At 40.0% G+C, this 20545-nt stretch overlaps 1 protein-coding gene across 1 annotated transcript; it reads right to left on the bottom strand.

The window, feature by feature from the left end:
- Positions 1 to 13242: 13242 nt before the first annotated feature.
- Positions 13243 to 19836, bottom strand: si:ch211-198m17.1 (protein HEG homolog 1). The gene is made up of 12 exons (XM_034592784.1): positions 19512 to 19836; positions 18932 to 19141; positions 18086 to 18184; positions 17890 to 17999; positions 17369 to 17427; positions 17135 to 17271; positions 16865 to 16999; positions 16203 to 16245; positions 16025 to 16062; positions 15846 to 15933; positions 14862 to 15060; positions 13243 to 13682 (listed from the first exon to the last, which is right to left on the bottom strand). Exons 1-12 carry the CDS (start codon positions 19834 to 19836, stop codon positions 13551 to 13553), a joined length of 1575 nt encoding a protein of 524 aa, XP_034448675.1. The 3' UTR covers positions 13243 to 13550.
- Between the last annotated feature and the right edge of the window lie 709 nt (positions 19837 to 20545).

Below are 20545 nucleotides of genomic sequence, written 5' to 3'. Positions count from 1 at the left end.
TCAGAAACCTGACACTGCAGTTGTGAAGAGATTTCCAGAATCTGCTAAGACTCTTCTTCTTCTTTCTGCATAAAAAAAATGTCTTACTAATTTCTCAACTCCAGACTCTTCATCCTGATTTAAACAAACACATATTGTCGATTTGAATAAATGAAAGAGTGGACAAAACACATTCAAAAACATACTTTTACGCCAGACTACACTTCTAGCAAATTTTGTTGTTTGACCCTTAACTTTTTTACATTGTGGTCGAGTTTCACACCTCTCATTAACCACGTTTCCAGAAAAACTGACTTTATAAGATGATAACAGATCATTGCTTTGTTTAAATATTGTTCTGCTGTCTCCCCAAAAAACGACTTATACTGTTTTAATATGAAAATAAATCCTATATAAATACTACATGCAGATTTGCTGCTTTAGGTTTATGTTCTTTGTATTCAAGAGAGTGGCAGCTTGAAAACAGGTGAAAAATCTTTATTATTATTTTGCAACCAAATGGCTAAATGTTGGAAGAACCCTCATGTTTACCTGCAGATCTCATGGGAGGCACCTCTCAGAAAATCTGATGTGTGGCTCTATGACTAGTTTATTGATAATACATTAGAGGCACAAAGTGGGTCTACGAGATGCTGCAGATATGGTCACCACTGTTTGATTGAAAGCTTTATCTTCTGATTTCAGGTCTTTCACTCTTCTCTGACATGTTGTGGTGGCTGATTGGACCTGATACGCTGCCTCTGACAGAGACCTCTCCTCCCCCTCCTCTCTGAGTGGGGCATGACTATGGCCGAGGTTGGCTGCTGGTTCTTTGTCTGCCTGCATGTAGAGCACACGGCAGCAGTCACACAGCATCTTAATGACGGGGTAACCCCCCCACCTGACACACACACACACCCCTTCACTCCACTCCATTCACATGGCTTATTGTCAGTCTTTATGCCTGCATGCCATCCCTCTTTCTCATGTCCGGACCACAACAAACCTCCAGAGCCCCAAAAAAGTGAAGTCCAGACACACAAACATGTAGCAAACATGCAAATATATGTGATTTTGTTATATATGCAGCCATTGCTGTTCTTCATTAGCTGTGTCTCAAATTAGGGGCTGCATCCTTCAGAGGCTGTATTTGAAGAGCAATAACATCACAACGGCGCAATTAGGCTGTCCCATCTTGAAATGCGTGCCTCCATCCCAGAGAAACGAAGGGTTCATCGGACGGATCCTTCGCGGCCCAACCTATCCCAGGATTCATTCTTCAGTTCCAAACCATTTTTCAAAGAGGTAAATGTGCCTGCAAAAAACAAGACATCCAATGCTTGAGTACCCGATTCAACTAAACTGAGAAGCTAAAACCAAGAGGCATTAAAACATTCATGTCGTGTCTAACTTCAGCTCTGTTGCTAGGCAACAGCAATAAGGGCGGTACGTGCTGATGACGCCTATCAGGGAAAGCCTCTGGAGATCAGAGCATTTACTCACATCTAATTTTGGTTCGAACTTTGCGGTCTACGTGGCCCTCGAAGGATGCTGGTAGACCACATGCGTCCTCCAAAGGATGATTCCTTGAATTGAGACACAGCTATAAAGATATTTGGACAGATTTAAGCTTGAGAGAGCACAGGGGAGAAACTGAGCAAAGGGCCACAAGTCAAAGCCATACCTGGCGCGGCAGTACTCAATCCAAAGTTTTTTTTCTGGTCATGTGGTAATGACTAGCATGAACATGTCATCTATGCTTCTTATTATTTCCAGTAAATTAAAAAAACTGCCAAAAACATTTCAATCTCCTTTGGTTGTGCAAATATATCTATTATTATCATATAAAACATTTTTGCATGAAACAATAGTTGTTTCTCGAACAAGCGTCAAGCGTTAAAGGGCCATATTTTACACCTTTCTGGGATTTAATTTGAGGTATTGGTCCCCCTAAGATGATATATCAGTGGTTTAAAATCGAAAAAATGCATCAATGTGTATTTCCATGTCCTCTCTTCTGCCTGTCTGGAGCTGTTTTCACCTGCCTCTCCTCTGATTGGCTGACTGCCCTTTGAGTGACACATGTCCAGGCCTATCACCGGTTCTGGTGCATTCACTCTGGTAAACACAGCTGTTTACAGTATATTTACAGTCGGTTACAACAGGATGTTTCTGAACGGTAAGTTACACCGTCCTCATGTCTGTTCAAATTTTAGCAGGACAGTCGGCGGATGTAGGAGCAACGTCCTGAGTCACAGTACGGAGTTTCAATACGGAGTAACGTAGACTTTACTCCATAGTGATCACACCGACACGGCACGTCAGAAGAAATAAAGCATAACCGCTGGTCTCGAACAGTAATGTTCTTAGGAGGAATGTGCACGGACACATTCTCTTCCTTGCATCCCACCTAGCTGCAGTGTTTCTTCAGTGTTGTTTGTTGTGGTTAGCCTGTGGTAGCTAACAAGCTGCTAGCTCAGCAACAAGTCTGCTTAGTGTCGAGTTTGGTGTGGAGCGGGGGTGGTGGGTTCGGAGGCTGGACTGGTACCGGCTGGGTGGGGCTGAGAGACGAGTGCGATCCCGTATGACTCATACCGGGGAGGAAGTACGAAACGAGACGTTTGGATAATATATTTCTTAGAATGGACTGAGTGAAAAAGTTCGCAGAGTTACTGTTTTCATACTCTGAGGGTCCCCACTGACCCCCTTCAAGTAACTACGGATAGTAAATGCCCAGAAAATGTATTTTACACAATATGGGCCCTTCAAGGTTTAGAAAGCTTAGTGGACCTTTATAAACACAATAAAAGACTTGATTATACATAAGCACTGACCTCAGCGATTTCTGTATTTGATCATGTGTCATATTCAAAGGGAAGTGAGTGAAATTTTTAATGATTGTGCAATTTTCTGCTGAATTCACCATATCTCATAGGAAATGTGTACTTTTATGTATACTCTTTATCATAACATATGAATACATTTTAATAAGTTTTGTTTAAATTGTTTTTTTTCTTCAAATTTGACGACCCACAACTGGAGATTTATAAACTGTATTTATATCAATGCAAGTGGGATTTCATATTTAGGAGCATGTCCTTTTTAAATGGAGATTATGACAGTTTATGGATGTACTCTTTTCGTTCAGGTGATATCTGGACGCTTAAGAGATAAATGTGTGAGGTTTTAATACTCATAGAAATACTTATCAATGTATGCTGTCCCTGTAAATCAAACATATTAATATATTAATAAAACAAACCTTTGAGTCCTGACCTGCTCCTGCCATGGCAGTGCAGAGGCAGCAGGTCAGCTGGATAGAGGCTGCAGCTCCACTCCAAACATCCCCATTAATTACATCAGAGGTTGTTATGGGTCTTTGGCCAAATTGATTCAGAGGCATCTGCCAACCTCTTCCCGTCCCCGGGGAGCAGCAAAAAGCCGGCCTGATGTCCACGATGAAGGGAGGAGCAGGAGGTCCAAGCTGTCTCCTGACCCCACAAATAAACAGGGTCTTTGGGTGTGTTCAGTCAGCTCTGGAGGGGCCACACTGGATGGAGCTGACAGCAGATAATAGGGCACATGCAGGAGATTCTGGGAGCCATTATTCTGTGCTGAGTGCAGATGTGCTGTGACCACGAAATGATGACGCTATGTATTGTTGGGCCATGGTTTTTTGTGAAACCACAATTCGGCCTACATGTGCCATCAAAGCCTGAAGCCGCATGTTCCTCCAGGACTCAGTCTCCCAGGGGCCATCAAAAACCAGAGCAAGGAACTCAGTCTCCCAGCGGGCATCAACATCACCCAGAGGTGTGAAAACCCCCCCAGGGACACAGGTTTCAACTCCCATTGGTCACTCTGGACCCCATGACCTGTGAGGTCACCGGGCCAATATAAGGCCTGTTCTCCCCCTCTTCTGTCTCTTCTGCCCTCTTCCTACAATCCTTCTACAGGAGGGAAGGCTGTCAAGCCTCTTCTCCAGCTCACATCTTCTCTTCCCATCCAACTCGAAGGAGAGGAGCACAAAGGTGCAGCTTCCAGCTCATCTCACCAAGGAAACCTCCTCGCCCTCCAAGCTCTACCAAGCTCCTAGCAGCGATGCGATGTCCTGCAGGAAAACTTCAACCAGCAACTGAGCTACACAGCTCAACAGAAACCAGCAAGACGACACAAAACTTCGAACTGCACAGCAACTTCCTTTTTCCCCTTTCAACACAACGGACGGGTAACACAACTGGGCTTAATAATTATACTAGGCTAAGCAAGACTGTTTATTCGATTCTGTGTGATGTTTATAAGTTTGATTTGTGGTGTTGTGATATTTTGGGTACAAGTTATTGAGAAAGTAATGTTAGTCTGTTATGCTCTGCATAGTCTTTCGTTGCATCCAATCTAGTAACTTTGTCTAATTTGGCACACATACAGACACATGCATATCCCTTCACCTCATTATCTCTACAGGTCGTAAACATTCCAATAGGTGGGGGAAGGGTGTTATCTCTTTGGCCAGCCGCCATTTTGGAAGCACACAGACACACAGACACACACGTATACTCATATACACATCTTTGTTTAGTAATTACACTGTTAGTAATTTGTGTTTTATACTTTATTATATTCATAATAAATGTTTTCCTTTCACAAATGCTTTTTTATTAATGTTGCATAAGTGAATTCACCAACCTCTACACTGTCAAGAACTCCATATCCTTCAACTTAGCTAACTATCTATATGGTAATTTTGGTTATAGTTCTTAATTTAATTGTTAATCAGAGTTCCAAATTTGTAGTTAGTACTTTTATGAGACTTATTCAATAAATTGGCTATCTTTTCCCTTCCTTTGAAGGGTGGTGCCCCGAGGTAACTTTAATCAATTAAAGTTATTATTTAATATTAATAATAAAATATTAATATTTAATATTTTATTTTGATAACCAAATTTATTGAATGCCGAAAGGCACACCATTTTATGGTATCACGTTTAATGCATTATGGCACAACAGTATTTACTTACTTTTAAAACTGCAGCAGAGGCTAGAAAGGCCCTGTAGTGAAATAAGTCTGCCTCACTCTTGTCACTCCCTCTGGTGTCTCTTATCTCACTGATCCTGTAAACAGAATGACAAACTAGAAATGAATTAAATTTAATGAATCCAATACTATATATCAATAGTCACTCTCTGAACATTAATTTTGTAAATGTGTATATAAGTGAAATCGGACAAAGAACACATTTAGATAATTACCCAATTAAACTTGGAGGTAGGATGTGGTATGGGAATTAGGGAAGAATCCTTTTACTTTTTTTGTGTGGATCCAGCTCAGGAACTTTTTACCATATTGAAAAGTGATATTTCAGGGAATTATTCATGCATCTTGATGAAAAAAATCAGGCAGGACTGATATCTATGAGTGTGGGAAATGTGGTGCAGCTTGATTGAAAATGGGGCTGGGCCTCAGCGGAGGTATGCCCTCTACTGAGAGCCATTCTTGTTCAGACTCTAATGAATCATGTCTCTGCAAAGCTATAAATGTTGTGTGCTGACCCCATATAAAGCTTTTTATTCTCTACAGAAAATGCAACAGGCACCGAGTGTGCACCGTGCAAAATCCATTATCAAAAATATGACCACTCAGACATATATAAAAATGGTGAAAAGATGATAAGCTCTTAGATGATAAACTGTAAACTCTAAAGTTGATTTTTCTCTGTAATGTCAATTAGAAAGGGCATCGGAAAGTTTATTCACAGTGATTCCAGGAATTATGAACTCTGTGCATCTTTACTTTGTTTTGTTACTTTATTCATTTAAGTGCATGACCTAATGTCAAAGGGTCATTCAGTGTCAAATCATCGCACCTTTGGGCCACACGTCACATGAAACCAAAGATTCTCAGATCCTATATGGGAGATATGAACCAATAAAATTTGTTTAAACAGCAGTGTCTCCCATAATATAGGTCACAGGGAAATGGGTCTCATCTATTTCCTATAAGTATGCTATCCCCTTTTCAAAAAAAATAACTACAAAAGTTGAATAACAAAAAAACGAACTAACCACAGTTAGTTTATAATGTCATCAAGACCTCCAGAAAGTTTAATCTTTGGTTTTTGAGTCATTGCTAAGATATCATGACTTATCTGAGTTGACATCACATCACAGTGAGGCCCAAAAATGTGATGATTTGACAATAAATGACCCAAAACACAGGACTGACTAAATGCTACCAGACAAATATTAGTTTTTAAAGTGGACCGTATATTAAAGGGGACATAGCATGCAAATTCCACTTTGTTAGTGCTTCTACACGTTAATGTGGGTATCTGGCATGTCTACCAACCCAAAAACTCGGGGAAAAAAACACTCGCGCGTTTTGTTATGGTTCCTCTAAGTCAGAAACGTCATGCTTGAGTGACTCGATTGAGCTTCCTGGGTTTTGTGTCGTAACAAGGCACTGGAAGTCTCCCTACATGGCCTTGGCCCAAACACACACAGCCCCCCCACTCGTTACGCCGGGTTTACACCGGACGTGGAAGCGCCGCTGCGAGGCAGCGCAGCGCCGTTCTCCAGCGCGCAGCCGCCTGGCTGTTCACACGGGACGTGCATTTCTCCGCGCTGGTCAGCCCCATAGACTGTATATATAAGGTCAGCCCGCGATTCTGCTTTCTCCGCTTGTTGTTGTACCCGTTGAATGTCGGGGTTCGGGGGTAAATGATGGTCTTCATAGCCCCCCCCACCCCTCTCTTTCTCTCTCTGTCTGTCTGCTTGTGTGCTTGTAGTGGATGGGCAGAGGGGGACATTTAATTATGTGATTGGGAAAATTAAAACTCCAGGACAACAGAAGGGGAATACAAAGTATGGGATGCATATTTGATAATTTATATCATATAAAATATGTAATTTATATCGTTTAAAATCATGGGGGGAGAGGGGGGAGGGGGGAGCTGGCTCATTAGCATTTAAAGGAACAGGCACTCAAAACAGGTCACTCTGTGGAGGGCTGTTTTAGACAGGGTAAAAAGGGTGCTGTTTTAAATGATCCTTGTGGTATTTTGACCAAAGTATGTTACAGACATTTCATTAAGACCCCAAGGAACCATATCAACTTGTGGTAAAATGGGCATGCTATGTCCCCTTTAAGTATGAACTACTTTCCAACAAAGACCTGCATTAATTACTGTTTCTGCCAGAGAAACAAAAACAGCCAGAAACATAACAATAGTGAAACATGTGCAAGTTGAAGACTGAAGTGAAATCAAAAAGCTCAAGATCAACATACCACAGTCATTTTATCCATCTTTTGTGAAGACCCGGTCAGGGCAGCCGCAACTTGAAAATTGATGTGCGTCTGTTGGTAGTGTTAAAACGTTGAAAGTTTCATGTCACTTATTATGGACGTTTGCATATATATTTTCATTATTTGCACCTTTCTCTTATTCAGGATAACCCCCAATGTCTACATGCCAAGTTTCAAGTGATTTTACAGTAGAATTTATTAGAAAAATTCCAGAGAAAATCGGCTAAATTTTCTTTATCGCACTCGTAATTTCCTCCTATTAAATATTATTGGAAAAAAAATCCTTACGAGATGACAAAGAAATTTAACCACTTTCTCGTTTATGATGACTCTCACTGTCTACATTCCAAGTTTCAAGTGATTTTACGTTAGAATTTTTGAGAAAATGAAAGGGAAATTCAGCTCAATTTTTATTATGGCTCCCATAACTTGCCCATATCAAGTTATGCAGGAGGATTAAGAGAGAGAGCTGAAGGTATCACATAACTGTATGATATGAACTCCAATCATATTTACTCTTCTTTCTTTCATCAGGTCGTTTATCTGGAAGCAGGAGGCTTCATGTCCTCTCAGACTAATGCCTTCCCGGCGCCACGTCTTTCTCACCATTCTCTCAGCCGCACGTCATCAATAGGATTCTCTGTCTGGCCATCTCTGCATTTTCTACAGACACTGAGGCTCCTCCAAGGCATCTGACTGCTCGCTCCTCTGCATCGTCTGAGAGAACGAGGCGGGGGGGGGGGTGTTAACAAATCAGGTTGTAGCCAATCGCATTTACTGGGCCATTTTCTCTGTTTTTCACTTCATTAAATTTGTAATATTTTACACTTACCATGTCAGGCAGGAGTACCAAACAGAGGCGGTGTCAGATGGGGGGTGATAGATAGATTGGAAAAGACAAACAAAAAAATGTGAAACAATTGCAAAGATGCAAATGTTGTTTATTTGACTATATTTATTACACTAAATAAATTAATAATAGAAAATTAAAAGTTGTTTGAACTTTCTCCTGTGACAACAACGTTTCATTCTAAATTCTGAAAACGCTGCGAACAAATTTACTTCTCTTCTGATTTATGTTGGTCTAAATATTTGAATAAACAATTTTTGCAAATAAAAATGATTGGTGAGCCGAGTGTAAATGGTTTTACTCTCCATTACATCTCCAGTCATAATTCCAGAGAGATGTAAGGCCAAGGAGGACTGTGGAAATCTTTTAATTTTTTTTGGCAGCTGCTCTCTGAGACCTATATAAGGTTGCTGGGAAATGTTTCAGAATTTTATGGCTGCTGCAGAGCTGCATTAGCATAAAGTGAATTATAGCCTTCTGTGAGACTCGACACAGGCAGGATTTCTACTCACTAGCAGCGGTGATCGCAGAGCAGGTGGCTTCAGCTTCCTTTATGGGACTTTTGGCAGAAATATATTAGATCGTTTCGCTGCCAATCGTGGATTGTAAACTTAAGTGTTTGCAAACTATCGTCCCCATCTGCTACAGCTGAAAACGGTCTTATCTTTGTCTCACGGTGCTTCATACGCAGCAGTCTGTCTGTTGTCTGGTCCCGATGTTCCACAAAGGAACTAAATACTTTCGATACAATACGCTCAAACAAGATTTTTATATGATCTTAGAAATTAACTTAATGAATACTCTCTGACTTTGCAAACACATTGACAATATAAGTAGTTCAGTTATTTCAGGTTTTAACTGTTTTCTTGTCAACTACATCTTATCCCATTTGACAGACTTTCCTTTCTAAGATGGCCCATATCTCTGTTACATTTAAAGGCACTGAAAACCTCTGTTCAGAGCAACTTCAGCTTTATGTGACAATAAGGCAGGAAGGCAAAATAATGTGGGATCATCCGGCATAAACAAAGTTGAACCTGGCTCAAATTTGACTCTAACTCAACATGACGTCATGTGGCAAAGTGATGCCAGTCGAATATTGTACATGCAAGCCCACATTCCAAGTGTCTGTAAGTTGAACACTGTTTCTGCTGTTAACCTCACAGTCATCCAGTCTGTGAGAAAGGGATTATAAACCAGTAATGACTCAAATTGATGGGTCGGTTGCTTGGACTTTCCGGATCATGTTTCATCAATACCTGAAGCGACATGCTGATTTAATAGAGAGCCGGCTTTAGCAGCAGACTCACTAATGACAAGGAATAATTCTGAAGTAGCTCCGGAGCATTAACACAGGCCAAGAGAACAGAACTTTACAAAGAGGCAGGTTTAAAACCGCTGCTACACTAGAAAGTATAAAATGTGATAAAGTAATATTCCTCACCATCTTTCCCTGCACCTATTACAGAGAACTGAGCTTTTTAAATGTCCTTAGTCACACTTTATTTCTTGCTAGAATAAGAATCAATAGCATCATTGTGCAGACAAATAACATCACTGTGTATAGTCACAGTTGAAACTGGCCTGATCTGCAGTAGCTGTATATCTGGCTCTCAGGGAAGAGGAAGTTCCTCAAATTAGCGGTTCGCTTGTCTCAGCGGCTCGATGCTAATTGGATCATGTGCCCAGTCCCACAGCTCCAGCAGGTCAAATGACTGGGATGTGTAGCTCCCCGCCACTAAGTGGTCTATCGATCAGTCAGCTGAGCCTGTGGGCTGATGGGATGTGCTGCAGCAGGCGGAGGCAGGACTTGGCAGGCGGGTAATGGGTACAAAATACGATGCATTCCTCCACAGATGGGAAGCGCTGCCTCGGCTAATAGAGGGAGGTGTTCATTACAGACAAAGTAGAAAATCAAGTGAACAAGATAAGTCAATTTCATGAGGGAATTCAGTTCCTCACACAGAGTACAGTTGAATTTTGCTGCTATCAGATGGAAACTTTGTCTCTTCAAATTGCCTCAGTTTAAGTTTATCTGGTCATACTTTCCTGTGTGCACTCCCCTAAAGGTAACTTTAAAAAAAGATAAATGGCTTTCATGCCAGAAAAGTTATATTTATATTGCATTTCAAGATGAACTGTCACTATTTTAGAGAAACTTAAATGAACACCAATTCTCCAAAAGGATGAAATATCAGAGAGCGGTTGTACCAATCACCTGATTTGTGATATAATTAAAATAAGAATAATTAAAATGATAATAAACTTTACTTCTGTAGTTCATTTCTAAACAACAGTTACAATGTGTTTTACTAAATACAATATTTGTGTAAATCCTAAAAAAAGCAGGATCCTCACTCAGCAATACGATAAAACAAAACAGATAAAAGAAGAACAATGAAAAAATGTATGAAACAATTCAACAATAAAAATATAAAAAGACTATAAAAAACAAAAGCAGTTTGTTACTGATGGGCTGATTCTGGGACTTTTAACAGCATTTGATTCTCTGACCTCAGTCTACTGTAAACCTCTACCATTCTCATCTAAATGAATAAAAGTAAAAAGAACATTTGCTATTATGAGTTTGGTATATTAGAAATAGCTACAAGAACCGATGTTTTTTAATTTTGGAAAAGGAAAATTACCTTTACTATTAGCAAACCAGCACCTACAACAAAAGGAGTGGCTGAGGGCCTTAAGCCAAACTGAGACAATAATAAGTAGGAAACAGGGTTATACAAATACAAAGGCCATGTCCCCTCGTCCCTGTGGCTACTTCATGACTTTTATTTTACTCACAGACAGATGAGACTTCAAATCCAGTCCTGCAACTGGATCAGGATGCTACTCACAGACCCATTTTACTGTGCATTTAAATATAAACCAACACACCACATGTGAGATTTGATTTGCACCCCTTGTATCCTCTTCACTTTGTTCCAGTGACCCAGTGCTCAAGATTAAGGCCTAGCAAAGCCAGCTTTAGCTTCCCAGCAAACCAAATCCCAGCTTTGAAGAGCCGGCAAGGAGCAGACTCTTGGGCCGTAAAGTAACGGCAATGCTGCCGGCCAAGTTTTTAACAAACACCGACATAAAACTTCTGTGGCTTTCAAATACCTCGTCACTCAGGGTGATGAAGTGTGGCCGTCTGGGCAGGGAGATGGAGCATTTATGGGTAAAATGCCCAGTCAACATCGACTCCACCAACAAGAAAAACCCCATTAACACCAGGATTCATGTGGCCATTCAGTCACGTCCAAAAGCCTTCTGCTGCTGTGGCTGCAGGCATCATGAAGTGCAACAGCACAATATTGCTCAGCTTGAATATTCAAGCTGTGGTGTGGTGAAAGAGCAAATGTTGAACTCTTTCAAATCCTGTGCATATACTTTTAAAACTTGCCTTGTCTGTTCTCATATGCTTTGTTTATTGTCTGTTGTCAAACTGTGTTCTTCTTCTTCTTCTCATATTATTGCGTTCAGAGTTTTTCTCACGTCTCCTGCAAATGTCTAACATGTGCTTGTTTTAATTTGCTGTGTCCTTCTGTGGATGCCGCTTGCTTTAATCCTTTTAGCCTTTTACTTCTCTTTTCAGCTGTGTCATGTTTAGTCTTCGTTCTCCTTTGGTGATTAACTTGTTTTACTGATATTTTAATGACCTATTTCACATTGGAGCCCTAATGACACCCAGTACAGGACATACCTCTGCCAAGACCCAACAGTGTCCCTCATGAAACCACACTTAATTGACTAGATCCATAATTTTTGGGGGATCTGTACCAAATTTAACACAATCCCCTAAACATTTCAGTTTTTTTTCCATCCACATCCATAAATTACTCTCTGAGAAATCAGAAAATGTCACAAAATGCCCTATCAAGCAATGTTAAAGTAGTAAAAAAATTGTCCCTGTTAAATAAATAAATACATAAATATCTTAAATATGTTTTGATGGACAAATACTGTAAATAAACAAAATATAATGAGAACATTTTCAAAAAAAATATGTCCTTAATTCAGAGGTAAAAGTTAAATACCCCAATTGTAAAACAATTCCACCAAAACTCAGGAATTCCAAACGAGGAGAAATAGTAAAAACTAAAAAAAGTTACACACCATATTAAATGATGAGAATGCTTCCAGCTGAGAACAAATCTTGACAGGAGTCTTGTATAATGATATTTAAGTAGATATACTCCTCTGAACCATTGTCCTAAGTTTTCTAAACCTTCAAGCTGCTTTTTGTAATTACAGCACTTTTAAATCACCACATTAGCCAAATTGAACTTTATTACAGTCTGCAACGAGTCAGTGAAGGATCTGAATGTCTTAGTCCTTCAATCAGTGCAGATATTGAGATTTTCTTACAGTTATCGACACCTAATGCCAATAAATTTCACATGAATTGAGTGTGCCTCCATCTACATTTCGTTCATGACACAAAAAGGCTGTAAAAGAACCAGAGAGGCACAAAAGTTTGAGTTATAATCAAGCTGTTAAGTAAGTTCTTAAGTAATGTTCACACACATCCATCAATGATTAGAAACAAGCCTGTTTTATTTAAAGGTATTTATTTCCATTCCACACACACACACACATGGGAGTGTTTACAAAAACTTTTCACACTTATAAAATAGTGCACTGTCTCAGACACAAAAGGATAAATATATATATATATAGGATTTTTCAAGAAAAATGTATACATGTGATTATTGGCACATCCAGGAGGCAGACTTTATCATCGGCTTTGCATAATGCTTCCTATTTGTCCAACAGATCATAAAGATAGGCACGTTTTGCAAGGGCAGCTTCAATAAAAACAGAAAGCTTTCAGCTTTAGACAGCTACAATATAAATCCATTCAAATATATAACCCCAACCAGGGATCCAGCCCCTTAGTCATTCAAGATTCATTTTCTGAGAAATAATCATAATATCTACAAACCCCAGAAAACTCACATTCTGATTTACTGTTGATTTCAGAGGAAAACTTGTAGTAAACTTAAAACACACTTCAGTGCAATTAGCAATATATTAAGCTTCATTTTTAAAAGACTACTCAATGATTTCTTTAAAGCACAAAAAAGTCTAATGTACCTTGAAAGAACAAATTATCTATATTATATTAAGCAACAGCGACATCTACTGGTTATAACCAGCAAGATCAGACATGATGCACACATTCTCATTTTAAAAAAATTGTTCTTCCTCATGAATGAATCTCTTTGGTGGCTGTTTCCCAGGTAAGAAGTGTTCTTTGTGATTTGTCATTAAAACAAGCAAGTTAAAAAAAGAATAAATAACCTGAGGGAGAAATGTGCCTGTCGTCCCGCGGTTTGAAATCAGTCACTTCTTGATCCAATGTTTCTCACTCATTCTCACTAAAAGGATTTCCCTCCCAGCTGGACAGATGTTTTTTCAGTTGTTCTTCCCATCGCCAGGTATGAAGTAGGGGTTCTCGTGGCCAGTAGGAAACATGGACGAGTAATGGGAGGTATGTTTACCTTTGAAGGTCCTCAATGGTTCAGGGTTGAGATCGTATGATCCTGACTGAAACGTCAATGAGAGCAGTCAGTGTGTTAGTGTCATTTAGATGTTGGGATGTCGCACATTTACAGACTAACACCCAGAAAAGCCAAGTACACATGGACAACAACGAAAATCATCAGCATGCAGTGAAAAGAAACTATTCATGTCGATCCCCAAACTAGCATTAGCTGAGTTTCTTTAGCTTTTGCTTGAAGATGAAAGCATTCTGCTTTCCACAAAAATCACAAAAGGCTTCCTGTTTCCCAGAAACCCCACCACCGTGATTCTCACTGTGGCCTGTCTAAATTACCAGCATGGAGGCATCAAGGCAAATTAGAGTCTAAAAGCAAAGCCATGCCTTACCTTCTTCCATAATGTCTGCTTCGGCTGAAAACCCTAAAGTAACACACTGGGAGTCAGGCAAAGCAGGGCGAATGGGAGGGAGCTACGTGCTGGCACTATCTTTACATTTCGAGTGAGGCGGTTGAACTGATTGGCGTGCATATGGTTGAAAACATATGATCAAAGCATCTTATTGGTTGGTAGCAGGGTCATGTGACCAGTGATCATGGATTTGTTGATTTTCAGGTATAAAAGATCTGCGGTGTCTAAATCTGTTAGATTCAACATTCAACAAGTATTCAACATTTATTTTTAATGTTTAAAAATCTTTTAAAAGTAGTTTTCATAGAACTGTATCATTGCTTTTAACAGGTGCTTTTTTTTCCCGGCAATGCGTTGTTCTTTCTATTCTGTCTGATCGCTATGATTTTTATTTATATAATTATTTGTATTTAATTTGTGGCCCATCAGAAAAGATATTCTATCTCAATAGGACCTTCCATGATAAATACCTTTAAAAGACTGTATTTCAGGGTGTGGCAGGTCCTATCGACACATTGAAATGTAGTCTTTGAAATAAAACAATGCTTATACATACATTTTATAGATGTATGCTGAAAACCCACTTTTCAACCTGATTCAGCCTGATGTTAACCTGGATCCAGTTGTATTTTTACCCAAATGATTAAATCGGAGATTACAGTGTGGATGTAAGGTGCGATCTGGATACAAGATGTCAAGGCATATTTGACCACATTAAGGGCTGATTTTACATTCCTATGCAAGTGTGAGTCTGCTGATTAGGTGTAAGTCACTAACGACAACTGAGATGACAAAAGAACATCGGTGATAACTCACCCCTCCGTTCCTATGAGGATTTGTGTCCACCGGGGCTCGATTGCTGCCCCCTTCTGTCATCTCCATGGCAGGAGTTGCATCCCAGTTCGTGGTGGCACGTGGGATGGGTGTGACGCCAACAGGCCAGGGCATGTTTGATTCAACGTTTGATGAGTATGGACTACTGCTGTAGTCTGCTTTGCTGTCCGAGCATCTCCTCCTGAGGTTCAACACAGAGTTTAAAAAAACAACCACGCCTGATGGTTTTTATTCCTTTAGGCCATACAACTCAGTTGTTGTCCAAGAAATAATAAAAGTTCATTAGTTTTAACTATTAATGTGTAACATGTTCAATGTTATTCAATTGAACCCAATCCCACATTGGCTTTGCTGTTGTTGGAAGTACTCACAAGGGAAACTAAATGTGTATTAATCCACCGCTGAAAATAATACCCAACAAATGTGCTATTTACTCCTGTTTCAGTAACATGTGCTAAAAACTACAGAATCAAACTGAAAATAAATGATTGATATAAAATTGTAACTATATTTTTCTGTTTTTAAAGCAAATGCGGCTGAGTCTCAGAGACAGTGTAGAAAACTCGGAAAGTACTAAAAGAAGAACTAATACATTGTTACTTGAGTCTTTTCCTAGGATAACTTTATCTTTTAGTTTTCATTTGGTATATTTGCAGGTGAGAATACATTGAAATTAAAAGCGGGTTAAACCTTGTTAAAACCAACATAACTGAGGGTCTTCAGATGTCTATGTAACAAATACTGTAATGGCTGATGGGGCTGGGCGATATGGCCCAAAATTATTTCAAAATAAAAATGTTCATATCAACCTCTCTAAAGACAGACGTTTGCCTCTGAGTGAGGGTTGTGGTTTTAAACTCCTCTTTATGAGCAGATAATTACAAACACTAACTTTTGTTGTGATTTCTCCTAGGACTGATCGTGTTCTGCTGGAGGATAAGTAACTTGTTATTTTAACATTCTCACCAGCAGAAGAATATGATCAAAGCCAGGACCATGATGAGAAGAATTCCTCCGAGTACACAGGAGATGACCACCACTGCTAGCAGAGAAGCTGTGGAGACACAATTTAAGAATGTATTATGAATTTATGCCGGAGCATATTTGGTACGACTGCTGCTACGTAACTTTGTGTTGTTACTCACAGTCATTGCAGTTGAAGCCAGAGTATCCAAATGGGCATCTGAAAAAAACAGACCAGTTAAACATTTATATACAAAATTTTCATGTCTTTTCTGTAGCATGTAAATAGAGTTTAACAGTCACTCCACAGACACCTCGAGGCTGACATGCACAACTAAGATTTAAAATGTTTGTACTCACGCTTCACACTTGTCGTCCACTACCCTCTCCCCACTCGGACAAGCTGGAAAAAGAAACACAATAACTGAAGCATAAACACACGCCAACAATGTCCTGCACACAGGCATGAGAACATAGACGTTTCCGACTCTGTCATGGGCAGATGGAGAAGTACAGTTTTCCTACATACAATGAAAACATGAGCACAATCACGGCCCCTTCATATGGAGGCTAAATGAGGACCTTTTCAAACAATTTTTTCCTGTGAGAGGAACTACATGCAGCATATCTGAAACTAAAGGTCCTGTTTCCAGGGTAACATCCCCGTTAAAAAGAAATAAATTAAAGAGATAAATGAACAACTGGTCAAGGGTCAGCTCGGAGACAAGGCAACAGCTCTTGACCTTGTCTCAGACTCTCGCTCCCTGTTGTTTCTCCCCCTCATTAGGTATTTAAGTAAGGATAAGAGGGGTTTGTTACAGTTCTCTTAACTGTAGCTCAGCTGGGATTTGTTTTTGTACTCAGGCCTGTTCTCAGACGCTGTGGGTTGTCTGCTCTTATAGTCTCGAAGCTACAGAGCACAATAAAGATTTTTTCAAAAGTAAAAGCCACTGCACAAACACTCTAAGCATTACTATTCTTGGTAAAGGAGATAAATACAGAATATTTAAGAGTCGCTTTACCTCTGCAGCTGGTGTTTGAGTACACGATGGAGACAAAGCCAGATTGACAGGAACAAAAAGCCTGGCCATTTTCATTCCTGCAATTTGCAGTGGAGTCATCACACGGAAATGGAATCTGCTTACACAGGTCTATGCCTAAGACAGAGAGAATACAAAACACGTATGAGGAAAAATCCTCTTGAAATAATGTTGGATAACATGTGCATCCTAATGTAAGGTTCCCCACCAAAATACACCTACACTTCCCTTTTCTTGGTTAGTGTTACTTACCTACGAATGTCACATTAGTAAAAAATCCATTGGAGTTTCCTGATTCGATAGCTTTGTCAATAGCTTTATTGACAGACTCTTGAGTGGAACTGGTGTTTTTAAAGATGTTATTCACAGATGCTTGCACGCTTCCATTTCTAAAGGATCATAGAGAAGCATCAATATGGAAAGTAGATCTTTTTAAACCTGTGGCATAATATGTTAGTACGGCGGCAGAAAAGAGAAAGTACTCACTGAAGCTCCACCACATCAGATCGTATATACCCGGTCTGAGTTCCCAGGATCTCTCCGAGCTAGAAAGCAGATAAAACATGGTTTAATGACAGAGAGCGGAGCATCTATTCTAACCCGACCGAGTTATAGGTTGTGATATCTTTCACAGACATTTTGGTTTATGTTTTATGAAATGAAAAGTTTTATTTGATCGAATAAACAATGCAAAATGGTAAATTTATACTGTATTTACACTTATTTTACACTTTACACGTATTTACTACCTTAAAATGTTTATTTTCCTTATTCAAGTTCTATATATGTAGTTGTGTTTGTGTTTTCTTTTATGTCAATAAAATAATTTAATATCAAACATGCCTTAAATTTCATTGTTGGTTTAATAATGACAATTTATCCTTAAGGTATATTAGCAGATAATTATCATACATCGAAATGTTTTACTTGGTATCGCAATCGCCCCCCTAAAATCCATTTACCATTTATTATAACTATTCAATGTGCTTTGTGAGCTCACAACCTACCGCTGCTGAGATGTTACCCGCCGTTTCCTTGAATATTGAAGAGGACCTGTCATACATTTCAGGTTGAAATGTCAAGGACATGAAATGAAGCTGGCCTGGAAACACTTGGGCTGAGAAAAGAGGAGGAGAGGGAAAATTACAGAAAATTGTCTTTCAGCAAAAGTATCATCGCAAAAACGAAGAATGACATTCTTACCTGGGATGCAGCGGTTGTCCTGCAGAAAGCTACCGGAGAGACACTGGCAAGTGTGATTAAGACACACACTATCAAGTGGGCACGGGAGAGCGGGGCACACTGATAAGAGATGGGAGAAACATTATGCAACGACAGGCCAAGCGATTCTTTTTCTCATGTGAAATTTATTTGTTTAAGCTGCAATAACAGATTTTTTTTGGGGGGGGGGCAATGTTTAATGCTGTAACGCCACCTGAAGGCAGTGGGACCAAGTTTTGCACACAAAACTTAAGCTGCTAAATGTTCTACTAGCTTGTCGTCACTATTTGTGTCTATCTCCAATCTTCTTTCTGGAGATTTTTCACATAAAACAGCTGCTTGCTATAGCTGAAAACAACAAGAGTGTAAGAATGAGCTGAAAATAGCTATAAAGTTCCATAAAGCTGGGAGGAGTGCAGATTTAGGCAAAAACTCTTTTTGTCATCTGATAAGTTGTTGCAAAAATATCTACTATAGCTGCTTTAGCTTCCAATGCAACAAATCAGCATTTTCCTCTCATTCTAATCTATTTCACCACAAACTACATGAAAGCAGTGATCTCTGGCAATGCAGGATTCCATTGCAACCCATATATATGAGTTACATTTTTGGATTAAGCAGACTGAATAAATCATTATAATTGTGTTTGATTGGGATGAACACTCCACAGTCGCTAAAGTGCTTGATCATTGTGGGAAGTGTTGGATTTGTCTCTGATGTTTAAGGTCTCGACCTTACTATGTAGAGTATCTTGAGATAATTCATGTTATGATCTGGCGCTATGCAAACAAAATTGAGTTGAATTGAACTTTAGAGAAAATTACAAACCAATGACTGGACCCAGGGTGGGGATGGGTGGTGCTGATGTGGTGGAGTTTGGGTTGGTGGTGATCTCAGTTGGTCGCAGGGTGGTGACAGCGGTGGTGACAGCGGTGGTGTTGGTGATGGAGGGGGCGGTGGTGGGGGAGGCTGTTGTGTTTCCTCTAGTTGGTGTAGTTGAAGGAGTCAAAGTGGTGACTTCTGTCGTGTGGTTGGTCACTATATCACAGGGAAAAAAAGACTTTTAAACAGAAAGCACTCCTAATATCAACACCTGATATTGTACAGAATGCAAAATTATGAGAAAAAAAACTATAAAAATGTACATGAATGTCAAATTAGAGGAGATAAATTGAGCACAAATTACATTCTGCAGGGAGAACTCCTTTCATGCTAAAGCCCATTAGCTATAAATCTCATTTAGTTTACATTTCTGCAAGCAATGTTCTGGCTTTGACAGTTGCGGCCTTCCACTTGAAAAATTGCATAGTGCAGCTTCAAATCAAGATCCACATTGATTTCTGTCTCACCTGCATGTAATAATGTATCATTTCATCAACATTAAAACTCATGACGCTTTAAGTCCTACCTCCTGGGGTTGTTGTTGAGGGACTAAGGGTGGTGGTATTTCCACTGGGGAGTACGGTGCTACTGCCTGGGGAGGTGTTTGGAGGGACAGAGCTGGAGATGGAAGTAGGTGAAGAGGGTGGGGGTCCGACTGTTACTGTTGCATTGCTGCTAGTGATGGAGGACGAGGTTGTGCTAGTGGATGCGGGAGTCTCAGGAGAGGTGTGAGTAGAGTTTGCGGGCGTAGTTATGTTAACTACAGCTGTAGAGCTTTCTGGTGTTACTGGACTTGTAGTTGTTGTGCTGGTGCTGGATTGTGTGGTTGCTGGAGATGGAGCTGTGGTCATATTGCCCTGCTGTGTAGTGGCTGTAATTGTTGTTGTGTGTGTTGCTGGTCTAGTCATAGTTACATTGTTGGTTGTCTGTGTGACTGGTGTAGTCACAATTGTGCTGCTGCTTGTGTTTGTGACTGGTGTAGTCATAGTAGTGCTGCTGCTTGTGTCCGTGGCTGGTGTCGTCATAGTTGCATTTATGGTTGTGTGTGTGGCTGGTGTAGTCACAGTTGTGCTGCTGATTGTGTCTGTGGCTGGTGTAGTCATAGTTACATTGTTGGTTGTTTGTGTGGCTGGTGTAGTCATAGTTACATTGTTGGTTGTCTGTGTGGCTGGTGTTGTCAAGGTTACATTGTTGGTTGTGTGTGTGGCTGGTGTAGTCGTAGTTACATTGTTGGTTGTTTGTGTGGCTGGTGTAGTCGTAGTTACATTGTTGGTTGTCTGTGTGGCTGGTGTAGTCACAGTTGTGCTGCTGATTGTGTCTGTGGCTGGTGTAGTCAAGGTTACATTGTTGGTTGTGTGTGTGGCTGGTGTAGTCACAGTTGTGCTGTTGATTGTGTCTGTGGCTGGTGTAGTCGTAGTTACATTGTTGGTTGTTTGTGTGGCTGGTTTAGTCGTAGTTACATTGTTGGTTGTCTGTGTGGCTGGTGTAGTCACAGTTGTGCTGCTGATTGTGTCTGTGGCTGGTGTAGTCAAGGTTACATTGTTGGTTGTGTGTGTGGCT

Source organism: Hippoglossus hippoglossus, chromosome 8 (assembly GCF_009819705.1).
Source record: "Hippoglossus hippoglossus isolate fHipHip1 chromosome 8, fHipHip1.pri, whole genome shotgun sequence".
In the NCBI taxonomy this organism is placed as follows: Eukaryota; Metazoa; Chordata; class Actinopteri; order Pleuronectiformes; family Pleuronectidae; genus Hippoglossus; species Hippoglossus hippoglossus.
Note: the sequence above shows the minus strand (reverse complement) of the source record. Positions and strands in the feature narration are given on the sequence as shown.

Bases quoted from the DNA above. Each gene is read 5' to 3' on its own strand.
- si:ch211-198m17.1 (XM_034592784.1), bottom strand. From the start codon at position 19,836: ATGACCACAGCTCCATCTCCAGCAACCACACAATCCAGCACCAGCACA. The intron at 18,185-18,931 runs GTTTGTAATTTT...ATCTCTTATCAG, and splicing joins CACCCTGGGTCCAGTCATTG to TGTGCCCCGCTCTCCCGTGC. The intron at 18,000-18,085 runs GTAAGAATGTCA...CTCTTTTCTCAG, and splicing joins GGACAACCGCTGCATCCCAG to CCCAAGTGTTTCCAGGCCAG.